Raw genomic sequence first — 19653 nt, forward strand, 5'->3', positions numbered from 1 at the left:
AATTAGGCGCTCCTTCACCTTCCTCCAGCGAGGCAACCCATCTCTCCCATAAGTCCACAAATTTGGACTCGTAGGTGGCATACTCCAGCAGGCCTCCCTGCTTTAATTCTGTCAGTAACTTCCATAGCCTCTCCGAGGTTGTGCCTCCACCAAACCTCTTTACAAAAGTAGCCATTAACACATCCCATGCATTCTTGGTGGCCTGGGGCAATGCATTATACCAGGACTTGGCCTCTACTTTCATCAGTAGAGGAAAAATTCTAAGTCGTGAAGCATCGTCATCTTTGTTGGAGACGATACAAGCAATGTCGAAATCATCCAAAAAGTCGGTGGTGAGATCCTCTCCCTTCTTTCCACTGAACGTGGGAAAAGAAATACTTGCCATGGTAGTGACTCAGGAAATTACAAACCTTTTTTTTTTTACATTACATTAACAGTGCGGCTCATAGCAGTTTTTTTACAAGGGTGGGTGGATAGGTTAAAACAAGATAAAGATAGAAACACTAAAGGAATGATGGTAATCTAATATGGGGAGAATGATAGGGTTCGGGGAATTGAGGATTTCTCCTAGTACCACCGCACCGAATAGGTGTACGATCTTCTGTTGGTAGAAGACTTTCCTATCTACATAGATATTCACATGCATATGCTGCAAGAATCTGAACGGGAATGCCGTTGGCCCATTTTCCATCATGCACAGAGGATGAAATACTTACTTATACTCTTATCGTCCCAGTGTTGATGAGTCGGCACATCCACAAGAGGTTGTCACCTTTCATGGGCTCTACCTTTCCTTCGTTGCTCAACATGTACGGGGTGATGGCGATGCGTCTGACCACTCCCAGCCTCTTGACTAACAACAATTGCAGGTAATTTCCGTAGTCGGCGTGTTGCATGAATTCTACTCCATTCAGTTGCAACTCGTCCCCAGCCCACTGGGTTTCTCCCGTGGTAGAGAGCTTCTTCAAGATAAGTTGTACCGGGAGAGGAGGAAGATCCTCCACTCTCTTTCCAAAGCAGCGAGAGCAGTGGTTGCACCTTTGATTAGTGAGGATGATTTTATTAGTGAATTTCGGTCTTTTAAACAACAAGCATCTATAAGTTGGGTCCACTTTAGCCTCCCCGATGTTGCATCTGCAATAGCATGCAATGCAACATGGAGAGACTCTTATCCCAACATTTTGACTGTATGTCAAATTGCTTTGGTACAGTGTTCGTCTAATGCCATTTGTGAACGAGGCTTTAGTGCACGCACACTCATAAAAACAAAGTTGCGTAATAGCATGGAAGTGCAAAGTCTTGATGCATTAATGAAGATTAATATTGAAGGTCCCTCCAAGCTTTGGGATACAGAGTTAGAGGAGAGCATGGTCTTATGGGGTGCTAAAGCTCATAGACATTTGTACACTTCACAAGGTATTTGCAGCTTGATTATACAATCATGAAGGTATACGTTTCTTAGTGTTTTTTTGTTATCTGTTGATGTTTATTTTCCTTACTTCACATTACTAACTTGTCTTGGGAAAAGGAGGAGTGGGTGTACTTTGCCAATGCTCTTGGTTGAAGTGCACTTGCTCTTCCTCTTCCCCAAGAGAGATTGGCGTAGCCATCTAACATGGTGATGGGGTTCAATTCCCTTACTCTCTCCTCTTACGCTCAATCCTTTTTTAGCACATAATTACGGTTTGGAATTGACACATAACAGGCTATCACATTAATCTTGTTCATGTTTGCTTGACAGGTATTTGTAGATGCTTTTGGTATGTAGAGAATTGGTACTCTATTAGCTAATAGTTGACTTCTGAGGAGACAAGGTTTTTATTTTCCCTTATGTTTAAATTCAAGTTGAAAGTGCTTTTGCTGAGTGTTATACTCTCTATGGGTAGACATTTAGAATTGAGTTGATTAGATTATGCTAGGATTGAACTTTTGAAGGCTTAAACCTCCCGGGGCGGGCACTTATCAAAAACTTCCTATATCACGTGCGCTCAAGAGGTTATTAATAATACCTCAATATACATACTATATTTACACTACGTGCCTATTTAAACAACCCCACCCCCCTCTGTATGTATACATTTTGATACATTTTGATCTTTTAAAAATCCTCTCCGGTTAACTCACGTAATAGCATACACATTCTAAAAAGTGACCACCCCGGGTTAAACCTTAGCTTGGGTCCTCAACTTTCCAGTTATCGTGCTACTACTTAATCTTTTTGTGATGCAAATAACATTTATGTTTGGTTTAGATCATTGCCTGAATTCAAATTTTTTTGTGCTTATTGGTTTTTATATTAGTAATGCAAGACAATATTTTTATGGTTTTACAAATTTACAAGGGGCTATGCTGAAATTCGATCATTTTTCTCTAAATTTGTAGTTTTGCACTATGGTATGACGTAGAAGTTAAATATCACATTTCTTTACGTTATTGCAAGGAGTCCAGAAATTGGACGAAAGGGAAAATTTCCGTCTCATTTGAGGTTGAGGAGGTTCTTGCCTCTTCAAATTATGTCAAGACATTTCATTTTAGGATGAGAAGGATTTTTTGCTGGTTCAACTTTAAGTTTTTCCCGAGCCCTGCTCCATACGTTCATTATCTCTCACCGTTGTTCGGGAAAAGTGTGCCTCAGCTTAGCCTTGAGCCGGTTGCAAAATCAAAGTAGCCGGTTGAGGGGAGGGTATGAAGGAGAAAATTCCACTTAAAATACATGGAAAATAGTGTAATTTTGCAAAAATACTGGCTAGTATTGTAAAATTTCCGGTTCAAATTTGTCTTGGAGGGATTTTTGTATGTTTGTGAAAATGATTTTTCTCGAACATTGTCTCTCACTGTCCAAACTCGCCTTTACAATCATTCAATGACAGCTTAGACATTGATATGATATGGTGGCACTCGGGAGAAGTAGTCAACAAATGCATGTGCTTGAGCAGCGCACGATAAAAAAACTCATATTTGTATATGAAATAAATAAAAAACGTGCTCCTCGCTCTCGCTCTCTCTCTCTCTCTCTCTCTCTCTCTCACTACAACATATCACGAGGATATCGACGCATCATATATCGACGGCCATGCCTTGCCACACGTATATCGACGCAAATTCCCACGGGTATATCGACGCTGGTTGCGACGCAAAAAAAATTGGGAAAAAAAAGGGAAACATGCGCGCACAGGGGCCATTTTTGCCTGCTTAAATCTTGGCTGAAACCTGCTGCGCAGGTATTATGTCACTCTCCCCCCCCCCCAACCCCTCTCTCTCTCTCTCTCTCTCTCTCTCTCTCTCTCTCTCCATCATGTGTGCGTGTGTGTAAGAGAGAGAGAGAGAGAGAGAGAGAGAGAGAGAGAGAGAGTGGGAGAGAGCGGTGTGTGTGTGTGTGTGTAGGAGAGAGAGAGAGAGAGAGAGAGAGAGAGAGAGAGAGAGAGAGAGAGAGAGAGAAAAGTGTGTGTGTGTGTGTAGGAAAGAGACAGAGAGAGAGAGAGAGAGAGAGAGAGAGAGAGAGAGAGAGAGAGAGAGAGAGAGAGAGAGAGAATTAATGTATACGTAGGAAATTAAAATTAAATTAAGAAATGAAATTAAAGAGAGAAATGAAATGAAATGTTATATTAACGTCTTCGAAAGGCCAAAGTGACCTATGAGACAAGAAAGTTACAATGTAGTGGATCTAATACAAAGTCGGAGTAAAAAGATGACAAAATGACAAAATAAAATATTATGGAATCCTAAACTACTGGGTGTGGGCTAAACGGCTAAAACAGCTAGCTGGGATAGGTAGATCATAGGAGATCTAGCATCTGTCGTTGGCGGATCTCATCTATCGCCTCCATGGTCAGTAGTCTGACCGGGCGTTGTGCATGTCGAGCCAAAGTGACCTGGATCGTCTGATGCAGCCTATGACTTCATTTGACCAGCTCAAAATACATTCAAAGCTCAACTCTCACCTTTACACATGAAAGCCCTCTAGGGAGCAACAACAGCGCCGTCGTTGCTCTTAGAGACAAGCTTCCTCCTCAAAAAAGGTTGGGGGGGGCATATAACAAGCCGTAGGTCAAACGGATAGAAGAAACGCCCAGAATACAAGCCGTTTTTTAAGTCCGGTTGGGTTTTTCTACGGAAACAAACGGACTTCATAAACGGCTTCTACGCCGTAAGTCAAATCCGGTCGCGTTTTTCTATGGAAAAACACAAACGGACTTAGGAAATGGCTTCTATGCCCACCGAAACCATCCGTAGTCCATTAGGTAGTCTTAAGGCAATGTCAAGAGCGTGTATGGCAAGCCATAGGTCAAACGGATAGAAGAAATGTCAAATACACAAGCCGTAGGTTAAATCTGGTTGCGTTTTTCTACGAAAAAACGCAGACGGTCTTCGAAAACTGATTCTATGCCTACCGAAACCATCCGTAGTCCATTAGGTAGTGTTTAGGCAATGTCAAGAGCGCGTATGGCAAGCCGTAGGTCAAACGATAGAAGAAACGCCAAATACACAAGCCGTAGGTCAAATCCGATTGCGTTTTTCTACGAAAAAATACAAACGGACTTTGGAAACTCATTCTACGCCTACCGAAACCATCCGTAGTCCATTAAGTAGTCTTAAGGCAATGTCAAGACCGTGTATGGCAAGCCGTAGGTTAAACGGACAGAAGAAACGTCAAATACACAAGCCGTAGGTCAAATCCGGTTGCGTTTTTCTACAAAAAAACGCAAACGGACTTCGGAAATGGCTTCTATGCCTACTGAAACCATCTGTAGAAGATTAGGTAGTCTTTAGGCAATGTCAAGAGCGGGTATGTCAAGCCGTAGGTCAAACGGATAGAAGAAACGCCAAATACACAAGCCGTAGGTCAAATCCGGTTGCGTTTTTCTACGAAAAAACGCAAACGGACTTCGGAAATGGCTTCTATACCTACTGAAACCATCCGTAGTTCATTAAGTAGTCTGAAAGCAATGTCAAGAGCGTGTATGGCAAGCGGTAGGTCAATGGGTTTGAATTAACGCCAAATACACAAGCCATAGGTCAAATCCGGTTGCGTTCTTCTATGAAAAAACGCAAACGGATTTCGGAAATGACTTCTATGCCTACTGAAACCATCCATAGTCCATTAAGTAGTCTTAAAGAAATTTCAAGAGTGCGTATGGAAATCCGTAAGTCAAACAGATAAAAGAAACGCCAAATACACAAGCCATACGTAGGTTAAATCCGGTCCCGTTTTTCTATGGAAAAACGCAAACGGACTTCGGAAATGGATTCTATGCCTACTGAAACCATCCGTAGTCCATTAGGTAGTCTTAAGGCAATTTCAAGAGCATGTATGGCAAGCCATAGGTCAAACGGATAGAAGAAACGTCAAATACACAAGCCGTAGGTCAAATCCGGTTTCGTTTTTCTACGAAAAAATGTAGACGGTCTTTGGAAACTGATTCTATGCCTACCGAAACCATCCGTAGTCCATTAGGTAGTCTTTAGGCAATGTCAAGAGGACGTATGGCAAGCCGTAGGTCAAACGGATAGAAGAAACGTCAAATACACAAGCTGTAGGTCAAATCCGATTGCGTTTTTCTACGAAAAAATACAAACAGACTTCGAAAACTCATTCTACGCCTACCGAAACCATCCGTAGTCCACTAAGTAGTCTTAAGGCAATGTCAAGACCATGTATGGAAATCCGTAGGTTAAACGGATAGAAGAAACGTCAAATACACAAGCCGTAGGTCAAATCGGTTGCGCTTTTCTACGAAAAAACGCAAACGGACTTCGGAAATGGCTTCTATGCCTATTGAAACCATCCGTAGATGATTAGGTAGTCTTTAGGCAATGTCAAGAGCATGTATGGCAAGCCGTAGCTCAAACGAATAGAAGAAACGCCAAATACACAAGCCGTAGGTCAAATCCGGTTGCGTTTTTCTATGCAAAAACGCAAACGGACTTTGGAATTGTCTTCTATGCCTACTGAAAGCACTATTCTGCCTCTCTTCAAAAGACTATTTATCAAGGCCACCACCGTTATCTTCCAAATGGCCATCACTTGCGCGAAGGTCAGCTTGGTCGCATCGAATGTCCTCCTATGCATGTACAAGAGTAGCGTCACCGATGGGAGAAACATGAGGGGCAACTTGTTCGAGGAATGAAATGTTTGTCCATTGTCCATACGTTGCCGTACTGGGGTGATCTACTAATTAACCATTTGCTGGATCCAATGCAAGTGGTGGTTTGTGGTTCAGGTTGCTCCGAGAAATAAACAAGGCTTCTCGGTATAGGGTAGCCAGAGGCGGCGGGTACTACGCCTCTGGGCTTCACACCCGAGGGTCTGACGCCTAGGGGGGGGACGCCTATGGGGGGTGGGGGACGCCTATGGGTACGACGCCTGCTTCTCCCATCACGGCCGCTTTGACACCTAGGGGTGGGGCAGAGGCGGGCACGTCCTCATCTCCGCAGCACAGGCGCACTCGCCGATCTCGGCGATCATCAGGTGGAGGTGGTGGTTGCTGTGGAGGAGGGTCCACAGATGCTTCGATCCCTCCTCGCTCACGACCCTCATCCTACCCAGGCACACCTCTCGACACACCTCTTGGCACACCTTGGACACCTTGGGGGACACACGATCCTAGTGCCTCCAAGCTCTATACTGTACGGCCAGATGGTTCTGTTGACATGGATAGAGTCGGGACTGAGATGAGACAACGGATTCACCAGCTCGCGGAGCTACAATTTTCGACCAGCATTTTGACATCTTGGGATCAGCAAGAAAAGGACAAAGTCACTTACATAGTGGAGACCATTCTGAGAGAGTACCAACGTGCTCCGGGTTCTGACTTTGTTCCGAGGAGGTGGATCAAGGGTGTTGCACGGGACACCGTGAAATATCGACGAGATGCAGCTCGGAAGGCTTTCAGGACCGGCTTGCCGAAGCCTTCGGGCATCCCACACGAGACGTGGCTGCAGATCAGTGAGTATGAGCAGACGCGGCCATGCGGTTTAGACAGCAGCGTGAGGCCGCACAGATACGACAGATGACCAAGGGGACATCTCATCTTGGCAACGAAGGCTTCGACACCTTTCGCTATGAGTTTCTGAGTTTCTAATCCAATCTTAACTATGGCGTTTTTTAAAACGCGATGAATCATGTATTCTTATTACTCTAATTTTTGTATAAACGCATAATCTTGCGATGCATTGAGCCCCGACACGTCAGGAGGAGTCAGATGGATATCGCAGAGGTATCTATGAAGTATTAAATGATCTTGATGCTTCAGGAGAGCCTATAGACTGGGCGGCCTTACAGTCTCGTTGATCACTTGAGGTGAGACGTTAATATGTGTGAGTTGATTTAATTAAGTATTGTATATGTGAAGTAATGTCAATACTAATTTTGTGAGTTGTCCTATGTGCCGGTTGTGACGCCTAGTCATCAGTGGACCGGATTTCATATATATGCTTTGTGAGACACAGACACGCTTCTGTGTCTCCTTTTGTATAGACATATATATATGGTTATGATTATTGTTCAGACAAGTATTGTTTTTCTTATGGTTATGGTTATTGTCATTGTCATTGTCTAAACATGGTTATTTCTCCTATTCTTGTATAGACATAGTTATGGTTCAGGTTTTTTTTATGGTTATGTTTAACTTTTTGGTTATGCTTATGGTTATTGTTAATTTGGTTTCTGGTTATGATCAAAGTGGTTGTATTGGTCGGTTATGGTTATGCTTTTAAGTTATGGTTATGGTTCGTTATGGTCATTGGCCTTAAATCTCATGTGAGATCCTACATGGATAGCATGTAAGAGGCGTATACATGATATATATATTTTTTAAAGTTTATGTAAAAACGAAGGGAACTCTGCCGAAATTTCTGCGGGAGCACGGTTGATTTTGGTGCTGCTCTCTTTCTTGGGCAGAGGGTAGGAAGTCTGGCTGTGGTGACTGTGTCCATCTTTTCACTGGGCACACGCCAGGCTACCTCCCCTCTGTCCAAGAAAAAACTTTTCTGTTATGGTCGTCGATATATGCGTCTATATATCCGTTCATATCTGCGTCTATATCTGCGTCGCAAAAAAGGTCTTTCCACGCAGATGTCAATGCAAATAGGGACAGATTCAGAGGGACGTAGATATCGACGCATATATCGACGCGGTGCGTCGATGACACCTTTTTTGTGGTAGTGTCTCTCTCTCTCTCTCTCTCTCTCTCTCTCTATATATATATATATATATATATTTGTTGACCTATGCTATGGCGGGTCTCTCTCTCTGTATATGCTGACCTATGCGATGGCAAGGCAGGGCTATAATTGAGGCCCCTTTCAGTTTCATCGTTCACGTTCTTCGATTACCGCTTTCCTCATCAAATCTCAGTTCTCCCCAGTACTCTAGCAAGTCGTGATCAGTCTTGACTAGAACTCTCTACTCAGGCTTGCTTCGACGGTTCGTCTCATCTATATTAGCGAAGGCCCCAATCAGCTCCTGCTGCAGCCTCGACTGCCTTACTTACTGCCTAGGCTGGTAATTTTTTAGTATAATCAAAATGTCAGTATTCATCAGCTGCCATGCTGAGGCTGCGCACGACATCACACGCCTCAGACGCGCACTGCCACAAGAAGTTTTGGACAAATTCTCACAACAATTCTCACATAGTGACTTACCTCAACATCATGAGCTTCTGTGAGGGAGGCTGCCCCCAATCGTACCTAGCTAGGTATGCGGTGCCTCTCGAGTAGAAGCTCATGATGTTATGCATTGTATGAAAAACATTTGAAAAAGACCTCGTTTTCCTACATGAGAAAATTTATAAATCTTCTTGTGTGCATGCAGAGGGTCTCTTCTGCACCGACAACGAGCGTGAGGCAACCACCATTCTTCTCTACATCTCACATGCTTACATAGCACCCCACTCCGCCACCATCATTGCCGCAGGCCGGTTCCTGGATACGACCAATGACTCCAGGCTCACAATTGCCATCTTCGGTCTTATATCAGTACCGCAGGTGAGACACCAGGCCCAGGCACCCGGTTGGGATGAGGCAGGGATTCTAAATAAGCTTGTAAGCAATATGGGCATTGACATGAGGCATCGCAGCTTGGAATTTGAGCGCGTTGCAAGCATAGTGAAGGCTCAAGTGCTGCTCGCTTCTGATAGTGCTAGTTTCGACATCTTCTTGAGCCATGCTGGGGAGGACAAGCAGTTTATTCGTGTTTTGTGGGGAGTGTTGGGGCAGCAATACCGCTGTTTTCTGGACGAAGAGTCGCTAGTTCCGAGCAATCGAATGGGGATGACAGGCTCCGAAAAACTGGTTGCAGCTGCCCGGAGTGCCCGGCTGGGATCTGTTTGTGCTCAGCTAGCGCTCCATCAAGAAGTAGTGGCCCGTGAAGGAGGTGCGTATTTTCCAGCGAATGGGGACGCCCATTGTGGTTGTTTGGTATCAATTTTTGAAAGAACAGGCCGAGCAGTATGTGAGGAATCCTACAAGGGACCTCTTGCAGAAGGCCGGAGCCAAAGAGTTCACAAGGAACTTTTGACATGTTACCATATACCAAGTTTCATCATGTTCACGCTATTTCCTACATACAAGTAGCAAATCATACCTTTTATGCTAGATGGAACTTGTAATTGCCTAGGCTTGTAGTGGAATTGCTAGATATAACTAGCAAAACAATAGTTTCTATAAATTTGCTATACATTAAGTTCATATTAGCTAGATGAAACTAGCAATTTTAAAATGGCCATGCATTTCCTATGTAGTAACTAAGTGAAGTTGCTGATTGAAAGTAGCAAATCCTAACTCTAATGCCATAACCATATAGCAATGTTGACTTTTCACACTTGCTATATCTAAGTAACTAATATCTCACCGCATGGGAAGCTCTTCAAAAATTCCATTGGTTCCATATGCTCACCATTTGAGAAAGAGGCTTTTATCTATTTTCCCTATAGTAACCATATAATAAACTCTTTAAAAGGTCAATTGGTTCTATATGCTCACGATATGAGAAAGAGACTTTGATGTATTTGTCTTATATACGTATGTATTTTTAAAATTTGTTTAAATCTTAGGTTTCTTTTGAGGATTTCATGTTTCCTTGATATGTATACCTATAAAAATGTGTAAAGTCATAGCACAAATCTCTTTCATTATCAACTTAAACAAAATTTACTATACTTATTATTATATATTGAATTCTCACTATTGAGCAGTGCATCATTTTCTTATAACAAAAGGAACACCCTAATAATAGAATAGTCTTGATCTATGTCTTGAGGTGAATGCTATAATATATAATTAGTTCCCACTTGGAAGGAGAGGGTTTTGGAAAGAACGTAAAAATGGTATAGACCAACCAAATAGATCACCAAGTGGTAGCAGATGATTGACCTTGAAACCCGCACCTCGTGCATTATTTTTCTAATTCTTGATATCTCACACTAAGAAGTAGAAGAGCTACTTAAACCATAGCCCATTTAACTCTAAGCTTCACCCAATCTTGTCCACTAACCTTGTGGCTATTCATAAATCTAGGGCTTAACTTAAACATTATCTTGAAAAATCAACTAGTTTTTCTAATACAAGGTCTTGGTTTTATCCATCATGCAAATTCTTCGAATCTCTCTCTCTCTCTCTCTCTCTATATATATATATATATATAAATATATATATATATATATGTATATATATATATATGTGTGTGTGTGTGTGTGTGTGTTTTCTTGCGTAAGAGAAAACTCTATCTTGAATTTTTCACAATGACACTCTGTCTAAGGGGGTTTTCACAATTCTCTCTCTCTCTCTCTCTCTCTCTCTCTCTCTCTCTCTCTCTCTCTCTCTCTCTCATTCAGCAAATGCTTTTGGTGTTTTTCACATTTGCTTTGTGACATCTTCAATTTTTTTGTGACATCAAAGTATCCTTGATTGGCATAAAACCAATTAACCAAAGCGTCTAGCATCGGGTCAAGGAACTTGCATAAAGCAATAAGAAAGATCAAAGGGATGAAAACATCATGAAAATAATTAGTCTATATGCATCTCTTTTGCATATAGACACTTAAGGCATCTATAGAATAGGAGTGCATTACTGAACCCTATTATGTCTCGTGCTCTTATGTGAAGAAAATCAGCATTAGGTTTCACTTCATGAAGGCAAAATCAAGAACACTATGAGATCCTAACCGTATGTCAATTGTATAGTAAGCATCTCATGTACAAAGAATGGAATTGTTTGTGTACTCGCATACATAATGTTTAGAATAAACAAGTAACTAATGCATTGGCTTTGCCACAATGAAATAGGCTCTAACATTTCTTCATCTTGCTCAAGATATGAAGTGTCTAGCTCAACTAATTGTCTTGCAACATATAGTACAAATGTATTGGCTGTAGTAAGGGATTCCCAACTCTCTATCAGAATCTATGGACATACCATTTTTCATTGAAGATGCCTTAGGAAGATATCATGCTAGTCCGCCATTACCTTAGCGTTAAGAAACGCTGCCTATTACTATCTCTATGTTACCAAATTGTCTATGAGAAAGGGGTTGGACTAGACTCCCCTTTAAAGCAACATGCAATGCTCAAGACCCCATTGTTGAACATGTCTAGACCCAAGAATGGTTGAAATGTTATGAGGAGGCCTTGAGGTAGGCACCCAATACATGACGTGAATCTAGTAATCCACCCTCCTCCATTCATTTCAAAAATCCACACCACATAATTCATAAGCTTGACTCACCAAGCACATGCTAATAGTCCTACCTTGCAATTGTCTTTTCTTATGTGCTAGAATCCAATCAAGAAGTTAAATTTCATCAAGCTCCTTATGTTTAGGTTGTTCAACATATACTTGACATGTCAACGTGTCTCCAACACACTTTGGAAACATTAAATTGCTTTTGTAACTTGGAAATAATCAGGTTGTTCAACATATACTTGACATGTCCACGCGTCTCCAACACACTTTGGAAACATTAAATTGCTTTTGTAACTTGGAAATAATCATTATACCGAAAAACCTTTGGAAACAAATTTTCATTTCCCCTTTGTTTCTTTAGCCCTTGCTTGTCGCCCTGGCTTACCCTAGGACTGACATTACTCCCCCCTTGGAGAAGCGTTTTTGTCCTCAAAAACAAAAGTGGTTGTATCTTCATAGGAACACTAATGTTTTACACAGTGGCATCCTTTAGGATCCAGTTGTTTGTTATACCGGAACATGGTTCACTAGGAGGTTCAATGAAATCAAGAATAACATCTTGATTTTTCACATTGTTGTCCTTTTGTAACCATCTTGTGTAACTGGCCCATATCCAACATAGTGTATAGACTCCATGTAGAGCTCACATGAGCATGCTAAATGAGTTATCACAACAAAGATGTACCCCAAAGAGTACCTTTTTTTACTTTCCATGAAAGGAACTGGTTGACGTAACTCATCAACAAGTATAAGTCCTTGACTTGTTATCAAGTTTCATTAGTAAACAACCCCACCATACCTCAACTATCACTCCTAGAGACTCATAGTCTCTACATGTGGAAAATGTCTCAAATAAGAATGTCTAGAAAAGAACATCCTTCAAGTACAAGATGTACTCATGTGTGGAGGTAACTGCAAACACGCTTCGACATGCATGAGAGGGACCCTCATTAACCTTGCTCCACACTGGCTAAAACTGTAACATTTAATGGCCTAGTAACTTGTGTATAGTAGAAAATAGCATAAACATAGTGAGCATTTCATTAGAATAGATTCTTAATGAGCATAGCAAGAGTTCTTGGATGGAGAGAGCAACAAAAAGCATAACACCTATTTAGATAGGCATGAACAATACTTCAAAAGAGAGAGAAATTAAGCTATTGACAACAGTTGAGTCCCATATTTACATGGAGCCGGTCCCCCCTCCGAAAGGCTTTGTATTATAGGTTTCCCCCACCAAGGGAGACATTTTACAATACATACTTTGTGTTCCTTCAATAACTTGCTAGTGCAATGAAGATGGAAGCTTCAATCACCATGCATACACTTATAAAACACAACATCAATTCCCTCACGATGTCAGACCCAAGACCTCACACACCTTCAAAGATGGTGAGAGCTAGCGGGGTATGAGAGTAGATTGAGAGGAAGGAGTAGTCTTACGAGAAATAAGTATATCTCCTCACCTAATCACTCATAAATGCTTAGCATATCTTAGTAATTAGCATGGTAGAGGAGATGAGCATGCATTGAAGCTTGGATCTTGGTTGGATGTGCATCACAAAGCCAAGAGTTGTTGGTGTAGGCTTCCCTTCCCACAAGCTTGGAGTAGGTGATGAGCTTTCCATTAAAGCTTGAGAAGGAGAGAGAGTCTTCTTTGCTTCACACATGAGATTGTGTGTGTGTGTGTGTGTGTGTGTGTGATAATGCCTTGACAAAATCAGCCCCCTCTTTCTCTTGGTCGACCCCTCTTGCTAATTCCTCTTGTTGGCTTCCCATTGGACCTCTCCAAGCTTAGCCAATAGGGTTTAAGTGGTCAAATGAAGAGCCTTGTGACATGTGTCCCCCTTTCCCCTTTTATGAGAGCTTTAGGTAATTGATTAATGCAATTAAACTCTCATTGGACCCCTTTGTCTTTTGGCCAATAGGAATCAGGCAAGCCATTGGGCTGTTGAATGCTCATTGGACCCCTTGGGAGACTGTCCAATAGTCTTCTAGAGAGCTTAATTCTTATTGGTTCTTTTATCAAGTGTTTTTAAATGAATTAAACTAGATTTACTCTAGCCTAATTCTCATTGGTCCACCTCTATGGCCATCCAATAGGATTTGAATGCACCTTGGGGGCAACTAGGCTAGGGAGTTGACATGTGTCCCCTATTCCCAATGTAAAGGGAGCTTGTGAGTGTGTGTGTGTGTTTCTCTCTCATCCCCTACTAAAAGGACTCGCCCCCTCCTATGTAGGGATCTAGAAAGACTTTGTGTACACTTTACAAAGCATCCAATATCCCTAAGGTTTTACCATTGGACTTTACATTGAATTTTGGAACCTTAGCATTTTGGAAGTCTTAATGGGCTGAACCTTAGGGTCTTTGAATCCCATTGTTTCACATTGCTCTTTTGCAGATGGCCCCCCCTTTGGATCCCTATTTTCCCTCCTTTGGATCCCTACTATGGCCGGTTTGACATCTTAACCAATATTCTAGCTTTTTCTCCCCTGGTACTTCCCCATATTAAATGTTCAGTTTAACATGAGAAAATCATTTAGGAGAATTAGATATTAGTTATTATGACAAAACCAAACTCCTTGAGTTCATAGAGCATCCCATGTGATAATGTCATTCACGGTAGCCTAAATCTCTACACACATCTCTTAATGATGAAGAAGATTTCTTCCTTTCATACTTTAGAAGTATTCCAGTCTTCAGGAGCTCACCTTGAATGTGACAATGTCTATCCTTATCTGATCATTCACTGTGAAGTTATGCCATGTCCTGCATAGGCATTTTGATGTAACTTGGTAATGTTGTGCTTTTATGCACATCCTAATTTACTGAGAGTTACCCGTTATCTATTGTTGTTTGAATTTTCCTTAAATCCTGGTCGTTTGAGTACCATACTTGAGTGAGGATTGATTAATATCTGCTCCTCTCTGAGTCCATGTTTTGATAATCCTTCCTCTAACCGGTTGCCATATGGGCTTCCAATAAGGGATTTATAGGTCTTATTCGTCAATGCAAGATGTTGATATCTATCAAAAGTTGAAGGATGTGACCAGGTGGCACCAATTTTGACTTAAATGCACCCAATTTATACGTGATTGCAATGAATTGCATATCTTTAGACTCATATAGATTCTAATTCCTTTAACATGTACCCAAGACTAACTCTATTGGGCTTGGTTGCACACAATTACACTTAGCTATGTCCAACTAGACAAAGTTCAACTCAAAAGATCCAATGGATGCCTCTAGATACATTCCTTCAAAGAGATCCACAAGGATCTATGTGTATCTAATTTGTGAGCATGTAGGTTATATCTCAAGTATTTCCTAGAAAACCCATTGAAGGCCGATTCATACTACAGGGATAAGATTCCTTGCCCAAAAAGTTTCTTTTTATTGGTTGAAGCCCTTTTGAAGAGCTAGGATTTCTATCATCTCGACTAACAATATCATCATGAGTTATTTTTCCCATCTCAATGTATTCCAAATTGCCACATGCCTTCAAGATGCAATCATAGGTGGTGATTGCATGTGGAGAGATGCTCTTGCTTCCCATCTATTGAAAACAACTCATAGCTTCTTGGCCCTACCACATTTTTCATACATATCAACCAAGGCAATGCCAAGCATAACGTTTTTTTTTTCATCACGAGTTCTTCCGCTACAATCCACTACAATCATAATCATGTCTACTAAAATCTCCATCATCATCACTTCCTTGAATATTGCCATCATATGTATTTTGAAATTCACTTCTTCTATCATGTCTACCATCACCTGTGCTTTTGTGTTGTTCCTCTTATTTTAACTTAGCCATGTTCTCTAGGTTTTGTCTTTCGTAAATTTTAAAATTTAGAGGTAAAGGGTCTGCGCAGAATTGCAAGAAGCCCAGCGATCCCGCCACGACGATGAGGCATGCAAGGTGCAGCCACGACTGCAATCTCCGACTGTGTAGAGAATGGACTACGCAAACCCTCCGGTACTGCAGTCTGTGTGTGTGTGTGTGTGTGTGTGTGTGTGTGTGTGAGAGAGAGAGAGAGAGAGAGAGAGAGAGAGAGAGAGAGAGAGAGAGAGAGAGAGAGAGAGAGAGAGAGAGAGAGAGAGAGAGAGAGAGAGAGAGAGAGAGAGAGATGCGACTCTGCACAGCGGGCCAATGGCCTTCTACAAGCTCTCTAAGCACACTAGGCGGACTGGGTGGATGTAGTAGTTATACTGGCAAATGGCTTGGTGGGCACTGCGCATGGGGCAACCATGCCTTTTTTCCTCGGCAAGCTCATTGACTCAATCTATAGCTTTTCTGACTCTAATCGTATGGTCAATTTGTGTGCGGTATAATGCTTGAATTTCTCTATGTAACAGTTATCTCTGATCACTCTGGCGGTGCGGCCAGTCATTGTGCTGGCTTGAGTATTTTGCACCTATGTGATGATTGGAATTGCTGTTAGAAGCCAAGGAGCATACTCATGAATAGTGGAAGTGTCTTTCAAGGTTAGAACCTTTATTACGCTCGTGTTGCATGAAGGATGCGTTCCCCTGCCTGCTTGTTCAAGGTACACATATATCTCTTGCAGGTTATTTCACAAATGAGGTTAATGAACTCTTTTGTTGGAGAGAAAAAAGTATTTCAATCCTATTCAGCTACTTTGCGATCTATCAAGAAGCTGGGAATCAAAGCAGGGTTTGCCAAGAGGTTTGGAATAGGATTACTGTATGGAATGGCCTTCATGTTGCAATTATTCATCGTATGTTACGTTTGCCTGAGTGACCTTTGCAGTATGCATGGACGGATGGGGGAGCTACTGGCAAAACCATCAGTGCTGCCCTTGCACTGCCTAATACTAATGTGGCCTTCACTGCTTGCCAAGCTCATTTGGGTGCTGCCGATTTTGAGTACAAGCAAGGTGAACAACTACTAAAGCTTTGGATTGAGTTTTCCATGTATTTTACGGCCATTATTTCAATAGATCAGGGGCTAAAAGGCAGGTAAGCTTGTAGTTTCTTAACTCAAGTACCAAGAAAAGCTTATATGTATTGAATCATGAAACTTGGTCTGAACATCAAGATGTACATATGTATGAAGTAGCTAATGCATTGCGTAAGTGTGTAAGCTATCGGTACTTTATAACTTGATGGTGCTTGCATCAATGATTGAAAGACGTGATGGTTACAGGCAATATTGTTGCTGGCTGAGAGCAGGAGCTGTTCCAGTTGTAGGCTATAAGGATCCTCGAGGATGTCAAATGTGATTCTACATGGCACGTTTCTTCTCTATTACAGCTGTGTTCTAGTGCCTTGGTCTGCTAGTTTGTGTACAAAATTGTTTTGCGTGAGCAAGGTAAACACAAGTGCATGCACTTTGACACGCCATTGTTGGAAACCATTAGCAGCCATTTTGTGATGGCGCGCATCATTTGGGCACTCGGTTGACATGCCAAACTCTGGTATATTAGGTAACGCCCTCATACTCTCATTTATAAAACACACATCTATACATGCTTTATGTAATTGTATGAATGAAGATAGAATGCTCGTTGGCCATGTCTCTTTGAGTTGTGTGCATATATCATTATGGTGGCTAAATATGTAAGTAAATGTACATGAAGGACATGGAATATATTGAAAGACATAATGGTCAATGGAGTTGTTGATTTTTTCAGGTGGAATTTGCAGCTTGCATTGCGGGCCGATGTATGCAATGGGGAGAGTTCTTGCAAATGTGTATTATTGCCTGTTGAAGTTGTGTCTTGGCTGATGTATGTACTTATAGTGTATAACGACTATTTTTATAAGGCCAAATGCTTTGTAAGTTGATTGTGAACCAGGAATATTGATATCCGGCCATAGTTTTGTGCGGCTTTGTAGGGGTTTAGGTTACTTGTGAGTCATGTCTCTTGTTGTGGATTGTTCCAAGTGCTATGCTCCATGGTACTTGTTGTGGATGTTCCAAGTGATGAGGATTGATTGATTATTTGAAAGATTGGGTATTTTAACAGGTTGTAGTATGAATACTTTCACCGAGAAGTAGGGGTGTTGAGGTAAGTTTGGGAGCGCTAGGAGGATTATTACTTTTCGTTTTGAAATTACTAGATGAATTACTATTCTATATCTTCGAGTTGCTAGAAATATTGCTAGTTTCATAACACATCTCAAACTAGTAAGTGAGCTTGAACTCTCTTGATTCATCTAGCAATTATCTTACCATATAGAAACTCAACTTACTATATGGTAAGAAGATTGCTACTTGAAGCATCTAGGAGTATTCTCACGCTTACTAGTTTGCACTTTTGCTAGATGTGTGTGTTGAAACTAGTAAGATATCTAGCAATTATATATTTTTTTCCATATGGTAAGCTGTCCAAAGCCCCTTGTGGTTTTTGGATACTGTGCTTTCTAACCCACGCATTCGGTCAATCTCGTACCCCGGAGCTGCTTGGAACAACCCCAACAATGAAGAGTATGCGTTCCACATCAAGAGAAACATCCAAGCTCTACTCTAATTATTGTGAGGGTTTTAATCTGTGTCTTATTTTTATTATTGTAATATTATATATTGTGCTTTTGCTGTTATTATTATACTTGTGTCTTATTATTATTACTAGTACGGCCGGCCGCCTCTCTCTCTCTCTCTCCCTCTCTCCCTCTTTATCGCGTGCAAAGGGGTTTGTTTTTGTTTTGGACTTTAGCCTTCGGGTCGCAGATTGCGACACGTGCAAAGGGCTCCCCCTTCCGCCATATTATGTTAGTAGATTGTAATCTCTGTACTGTTTATTTTTAATTTAAGTTCTTTTGGGTTCCAATGCCCTGTCAAAGAAATTGCTCTAAGGTGTACTTTTGTTTGATCTACCTATTTGGATGGTCAAGGTCTTCTTTCTAATAGTTTGTGTTTGAACTTCAGCCTTTTATGGCTTTTGCTATACTTTTACATTAAGAGTTGGACTGATAGAGTATATTATAAGGTTCATAAAAAAAAAATCATAGCTCAAAGAAGAAAAACCCTTACCATCATGGAGCCTACCAAAGAGGATATGGTTCAGAACATCTTGCTCATATTCATGCATACAAACTTTCATTCCAAAGAGGATAATAAGTTCAAACCGGCTACATTAAGTAAGTTCAAGGCAACTTTTTGCAACCATGGCTATAATGTACATGACGAAACATTTCAAACAAAAAAGTCCTTCCTCGAAAGAAAAAAAAAATTTCTTTGCCAATGCTCCTTTGGAAGATAGCTTTGTGTCCCCACTATACATAAGGCATGTATGTCATGTGCATTCGAGGCTTTGTAATTTATGAATCCTTATGTAACTTATTTTAAGAACTTTTCTTGCCTCTTTGTAAATTACTCTCACATTAAAAACTCCCTTAGTTTAAGTTAATAAGACAAAGTATTGTATGGTCCCAACTATGTATTTAGGACGAAAAAGCATATGTTCTTAGGCAACAACACATGACCATCAAGTGTACCGTAAAAAGATATACTCAAAACAACAAGGTCTAGAGCCAATCGAGAGAGGATCTGTGAAATGCAAAAATTGAAGACCTAAAAGATATGCATAGCCACCAAGAAGAAGCATAAGGTCTTTGTGATTAAAAGACGATCTTTTGTTGAATAAAGACTATTGAAAAACAAGCATGTGTTACATGGAAATGGAAGGAAGAATAACTCATAATGCAAACTATGAACTTCTATGTGCCTAAGTACTAGGCTAGGTGACAAGTTCTAAAGCACTATGATTAAATGTCTTCTAGACAAGATTTCACTTACAATATTTCCATATCACAGACGAGATGCATAGCCCAATATTTGCACTTACAAGCAAACATAATTCTCAGAAAAGCACCAATCATACGACATTAGTTAAACTAGAGTAGCCTTACCAACATGTCAAGCCGATTCGGCATCTTCAATGCTTTAAGTTTTTGAAGAGTTATATTTATGTGGGAATATAAAAAGTTTGGAGTAGAAATGCC

General features: G+C 41.1%; 1 protein-coding gene and 1 pseudogene across 1 annotated transcript; both read left to right on the plus strand.

Moving 5' to 3' along the window:
- Window positions 1-8525: 8525 nt before the first annotated feature.
- Window positions 8526-18179, plus strand: LOC147425048 (uncharacterized; annotated as a pseudogene).
- Window positions 15902-17049, plus strand: LOC147425049 (uncharacterized). Its single transcript, XM_086500812.1, has 6 exons — window positions 15902-15949; window positions 16042-16062; window positions 16128-16170; window positions 16254-16371; window positions 16469-16583; window positions 16853-17049. The coding sequence occupies exons 1-6, from the start codon at window positions 15902-15904 to the stop codon at window positions 16901-16903; spliced, it is 396 nt and encodes a 131-aa protein (XP_086356938.1). The 3' UTR covers window positions 16904-17049.
- Window positions 18180-19653: the final 1474 nt, after the last annotated feature.

This window comes from Adiantum capillus-veneris, chromosome 25 (genome assembly GCF_014529385.1).
Source record: "Adiantum capillus-veneris isolate H3 chromosome 25, ASM1452938v2, whole genome shotgun sequence".
Lineage (NCBI taxonomy): Eukaryota > Viridiplantae > Streptophyta > Polypodiopsida > Polypodiales > Pteridaceae > Adiantum > Adiantum capillus-veneris.